This window comes from Phaseolus vulgaris, chromosome 7 (assembly GCF_051622355.1).
Source record: "Phaseolus vulgaris cultivar YP4 chromosome 7, ASM5162235v1, whole genome shotgun sequence".
Taxonomy (NCBI): domain Eukaryota; kingdom Viridiplantae; phylum Streptophyta; class Magnoliopsida; order Fabales; family Fabaceae; genus Phaseolus; species Phaseolus vulgaris.
This window is the reverse complement of record NC_143504.1, coordinates 43,093,975-43,100,343: the sequence shown is the minus strand read 5'-3', so window position 1 is coordinate 43,100,343 and position 6,369 is coordinate 43,093,975. Positions and strand designations below refer to the sequence as shown.

General features: G+C 36.5%; 1 protein-coding gene across 1 annotated transcript; it reads left to right on the top strand.

Annotated features, from left to right (window-relative positions):
- Positions 1-1,526: 1,526 nt before the first annotated feature.
- On the top strand, positions 1,527-2,492 carry LOC137829276 (protein FAR1-RELATED SEQUENCE 5-like). The gene has a single exon (XM_068636078.1). It carries the CDS (start codon positions 1,527-1,529, stop codon positions 2,490-2,492), a length of 966 nt encoding a protein of 321 aa, XP_068492179.1.
- The last annotated feature ends 3,877 nt before the right edge of the window (positions 2,493-6,369 follow it).

Genomic DNA, 6,369 nt, shown 5'->3' with positions numbered 1-6,369 from the left:
ATTTAATACGCATGCATTTGTTATGATTCTAAAGATGCATTTATTAGAGTTGTACACAATGTTAGGGCATTTTAATTAAAGTTTTCATTGTTTAGCTGGAGTTCATGCATGAACCTTCCTTTTTTATGCCAAAACATGCAATATTTGGACATTTCACTTGTACAGCAAAAACAACAACCTTACTTGTCATTCTATTTCCAAAACCAATAATTTTGAACAATGTTTTTGTTTAAAAATAATCTGTAAAATGTGATGACAATATCAAGTATTGTTACATATGAGTTGTGTTAAACGTCTTTGATGTGTAATTTTTTGAACCAAATATTGTGGGACCTTATTACATATTTTAGTTCCAAAGTCACACAAAAAAAACCTTAGTTTTCATAAAAATTTGGACATATTTGTTAACAAATAACATGTCTTAATTTGGGATATGAAATTTGTATATAATGCACCTTTGGATAGATATGGATAATATTTCTCTTGATGAGATTTCCTTGTTTGAAGACGGTCTGCCTTCTCAAGAAATTTATAACATAGATGTTGATGTTAATGATGTTAGTGAATTAGTTCCTACAGTTCGCATGTCATTTGACAGTGTAGATGCTGTTAAAAATTTCTACAGAGAATATGTCATCAGAAAAGGTTTTAGAATTAGAACAAGAAGTTCGAAGAGAGGAAAAGACAAAGAATTAAGATACTTCATGTTGGTTTGTGCAAGAGCAGGAAAATATACGTCATCAATTCCCACCGAAGTTAACACCCTTCCAACTCTGAAGCATGAATGTCCAGCTCATATTACTGTTGGCATCAAAGACAATAAGTGATATATGATGTCGGTTCACGAAGAACATTCACACGACATGAGCCCAACCAAGTCTAGGTTGTTTAGAGGAAATAGAAGATACTTCATGTTGGTTTGTGCAAGAGCGGGAAAATATACGTCTTCAATTCCCACCGAAGTTAACACCCTTCCAACTCTGAAGCATGAATGTCCAGCTCGTATTACTGTTGGCATCAAAGACAATAAGTGATATATGATGTCGATTCACGAAGAACATTCACACGACATGAGCCCAACCAAGTCTAGGTTGTTTAGAGGAAGTAGAAGATACTTCATGTTGGTTTGTGCAAGAGTAGGAAAATATACGTCTTCAATTCCCACCAAAGTTAACACCCTTCCAACTCAGAAGCATGAATGTCCGGCCCGTAATACTGGTTGCATCAAAGACAATAAGTTGTATATCATGTCGGTGCACGAAGAATATTCACACGACATGAGCCCAACGAAGTCTAGGTTGTTTAGAGGAAATAGAAGAATAAGTTTACAAGCAAAAAGAGTGGTTGATATAAATACCGACGCTGGAGTTCAGATAAATAAGACTTTTCAGTCTTTTGTTTTTGTAGCAAGTGGGTATGACAATATGTAATTTGTTGAACGAGATGTCCGTAATTATGTTGTCAAAAGTAGAAGAGCGTTGGGGAAGGAAGGAGATGGCAAAACACTCTTAAATCATTTTTATCATATGAGGGAACTTAACCTCCAATTTTACTTTGACATAGATTTAGATGATGATAATCGTATACGTCATGTATTTTGGGCAGATGCAAGAAGTCGTGTAGCATGGGATAGTTTTGCAGATGTTTTGTGCTTTGATACGACATATTTGACGAATAAGTATGATATGCCATTTGCACCATTTATCGGTGTTAATCATCACGGGCAGTCCATTTTGTTAGGATGTGGACTCCTTTCTTCGGAAGACACCGATGCATCCGTGTGGTTATTTGAAAGTTGGCTTTGTTGTATGTCACATAGACCACCCCAAGGCATTGTCACATATCAATGTAGGGCAATAAAAAATGTTGTTGAAGTTGTCTTTCCCAAAGCACGGTGCTTATGGCACATAATGAAGAAAATATCAGAAAACCTTCATGGATATACGCAATATAAAGATATGAAACGTTATTTAAAATTTGTAGTGTATGAGTCGACAAATGTTGATGTTTTTATGTCCTCGTGGGGTAATTTCATAAGTGAATATCAGTTATGCAACAATGTTTGGTTGAACAAGTTATTTGAAGAACGAGCACGGTGGGTTCCTTGTTACCTTAAAAGGTTTTTTTGGGCAGACATGTTCACAACACAACGAAGTGAGAGCATGAATGCATTTTTTGATGGGTATATTAATTCCATGACATGTCTCCAACAATTTGTGCACCAATTTGATAATGCACTGCAACATAAGGCAGAATTGGTGTGTGAAGTGGACTTTGCTTCTCTCAACAAAGTTATTCCTTGTAGCTCACAATCCACCATTGAAAGACGGTTTCAAGTAGAATACACTCATGCAAAATTCAACGAAGTCCAAGCTGAATTCAGAGGGAAGATGAATTGTGCTGTTAATAATTTTTTTGTTGACAGACATACCTGTCGATTCAATGTTATGGAAGAGTCTTTCCGGGATGGCCAAACAAACCACTCAAATTGAGTAGTGTTATTTGACCGCCAAAACCTTGATGTTTGTTGCACATGTTTATTATTTGAGTTTAGGGGGATCTTGTGTCGACATTGCTTGGTTGTCCTTGCACAAGAAAGAGTGACAGAAGTGTCGACTAAGTATATTTGACCAGGTGGAGTAAAAATGTTCGCCGCAAGCACACATATATCAAAGCTTCATATGGGAGCAAGGAGAAAGATGCACAAGTTCAACGATATGATGGGTTATGCAAGAAATTCTATGATATAGCTGAAAGTGCTAGTGGGACAACTGATACAACAAAACTTTTAGACAAACATCTTAATGATTTTGTCGTCATACATGTTCAACAAACACCATAATTGGAGAACAAAGAAAAATGTTGGCCAGCCACACGTACGTGATTTTAATGAACAACCAATATCACCTACTCGTACAACTTTGAATAACCCGGTGAATGAAGTGTGTAGCTCCATCATTGTCAAACGAAAGGGAAGACCACGCTCAACACGAAAGAAATTATGCTCCGAAAAGGGCAGAAAACGGAAAAAATCTTCTATCGCATGCCAAATTCCCATTGATCGCACTACGGTTAATAAAATGCATAACATATTTGACCTTCGACTTAATTTCCATTTCTTAAAACAGTTGTTATCCATATAACTATGCACAACACTTTTTAAATTGAAGATACTTGTACTTTCTATAGGCCACAAATGAGGCTGTGAATTCAAAAGTTATGTGTTCTAGGGTCATGGCTGAAAGTGAAGTCAACCTAAGTACACTGAATGAGATACGTAATTCAGATAAGGGGGTACGTACAAAATATGAATGTTGTTGAAGAATTAAACTCTTTCATATGATGTATATCTCTAAATAATATGTACAAAACTCTAATGTTATTGTATCTATTCTTAGGTCTCAAACAGTCCTTCTATTGGCTTTGTTTCGCTATTGACATCATTACATAGTAATTTAAATATTTGACATCACTGAAGTACACCTCAGGTCATTCAGTTATTTGTACTATAACTTATTCGAATGTGTTATTCAATAAATTTGTCATACATGAATATGTTTTGAAGTCATGTTTGTTATTCCGTTGCAGGTAAAAAACAACGCACTCAGTAAATTTTGACGGATGTGAACAATGTATTAAGGATGGAGTTTATGAATGAAACATGTACAATTTTGTTATGTAATCTTGAACATTTGTGGTAGATGTTTAAACACCAACATGCAATGACTGGTTGTGTATGTTTGTATTAAAGTTTTTTTTACTGTATTCAAAATATTTTGTAAGATTACAATGTACATGGTTATCCCCAAAGTGCAGAAAATTTATTCTAAATCGATCAATTTTGTGAGTAGTCTTAGCAATCATGCATTTTCCCTCAATGGTTGCACTTTAGCTTCTACTAAAAAATTGGATTGGGCCAAAATATTAAACTGTTAAAGGGGTCCACTTAGGTTCTACTACAAAAAATGGATTGAGCGAAAACGGGGCAGTGGTGAAGGGGTCCATTTTAGCTTGCACGAAAATATTTAGATTGAGCGAAAACGGGACAGTGCTAAAGGGGTCCATTTTAGCTTGCACGAAAATATTTAGATTTAGGGAAAACAAGGCAGTGGTGAAGGTGTCCATTTTAGCTTGCATGAAAATAATTTGGATTGAGTGAAAACGGGGCAGTGCTGAAGGGGTTCATTTTAGCTTGCACGAAAATAATTTGGATTGAGCGAAAATATGGTAGTGCTTAAGGGGGGTCCATTTTAGCTTGCACGAAAATATTGGGATTGAGCGAAAATGGGCCAGTGGTCAATGGGTCCAATTTAGCTTACAGGAAAATATTTGGATTAAGCGAAAATGGGACAAGCTGAAGGGGTTCACTTTAGCTTGCACGAAAATATTTAGATTGAGCGAAAATGGGCCAATGGTCAATGGGTCTAGTTTAGCTTGCACCAAAAATTTTGGATTACGCCAAAAAGGTCCAGTGCTGGAACGGGTCAACTATAGGTTGCACTATAAATATTTCATTGATCTAAAATATGCAGTGGTGAAGGGGGTGCTTTTTAGGTTACACTAAAAATATTGGACTGAGCCAATATTTCTGAATTAAGTTACGCTTCCTTCTCTCTCTCAATCAATATTTTTCATTTTAGACTCAAGAATGGTTTCCTTCTCCACTATATTCTCCGACATGCATAGAGTGGGAAGGTAAAATTAGGGTTCACCAAAGAATTTGGGGACATTCTCTGTGTCGACCGTGCTCTAAGCAATCACCGTTCACCCAAAAACATTCTTCCACAAGGATCGTTCACCCTCAACCACATTCTACCCTCTTCCAGACTATTATCCCTACACTAGGTCGAGGTAATTTATACATCCATGTGTGCATGAACATAATTATGTTGTTGTCCTTAATTCTACACAAAATTATGATTCAACATACATATGGATGGGTTTTATGTGTCAAATTTAAATGCACGCTAAGTGTTTTTTATATTGCTTATGTGTTTCAAATGTTGTTTATTTAGGAAAATATGCACCCATTGTTATGGATGGCTTTTATATGTGACATACATATGGATGCCTTTTATATGTGACAAATTTAAATGCACAGTAACTGTTTAATATATTGCTTATGGCTTTCTAATGTTTTCTATTTCGGAAAATATGCACTGTTTTATGAAGGAACTTGTCACAGATGGTGTCCACATCACATGCTTAAGGAAAGCAACCAATGGTCGAACCCTCCAGACATAAATTGTTTAGGGATGAGTTTCGCAAGGAAAGATATGAAGCCATAAAGCATTGGACGATTATTCCAGAAAGACAAGTTAAACTAGAGGAAGGAGAATACTCTGATTTTGCTGAAGAACTAACACGGAGGAAATGGGGACAACTAGTTATATCGGTTGACAAATACAATCCAGATTTTGTTCTTGAATTTTATGCTAATGCGTGGCCAGTGAAAAAGGGTGAGACGGACCTCATATCCAAAGTAAGAGGCATGTGGATTCCATACCATTAATGACTTTTTGGGAAATCCCCTTCAATTGGATTAAGGTGAGTTGTGTACATATGGTATGCTAAAACGAGGAACTAACTTTACTTCGTTCAGTAATAGGGAAACATCAGAGCTATTATGCATTCCTGGTCGGACCTATGAGACTAACAACAATGAAAAGGCACTCAGAATTATTTGGTTGAGTATGACAACTTTGACCCAGATATGGACATCGTTCTTATTGTCTAATGTAATCGCAAACAAGCACAATTCAGACTTGAGTATGGGAAAGTGTTATATTGTGCTCTGTTTACTGAAACAGTATGAGGTGGACGTGGCAACCCTGATATCTGACTCTAGTCATCACTTTGTTCTTCAACAAAGTGGGACTAAACCTCATCATCGAAAAGGCTTGGGGTTTCCATCTCTTATTACTTCGTTATGTGCAGAAAAAGGTATACAAATAAACCTTTCCACCAAAATTAGACCTACAATTGACAAAAAATTCATAGAGAGGATATGCTCAAACAAGGACCAACAACAATCGCAAAGACAACAAGGTGAAGAAGGTGAGGATGAAGTAGTCGTACCCCCAATAAACCAATTGCATTCACCCACTCTTCCTGAAATGAATATGGTTGCTTACATGAAAAAATTAGTCACAAGAAACATGTTTAAATGCAACAAGCAGCAAACCACAAAGCAATGGTCAGCCTGAATGGGTCGTTCCACTCATATGCTTAACATCACTCGACTGAAAGCAAATCGGTTTGGCCCAACGCTAAAGAATTTGAGCATTTGGTTAAATGGCCTGGTGAAGAAACTGTTTTCGCTGCACAATCGAAAGAAAGTCATGAAGAAATTCATGACGATTAAGATGA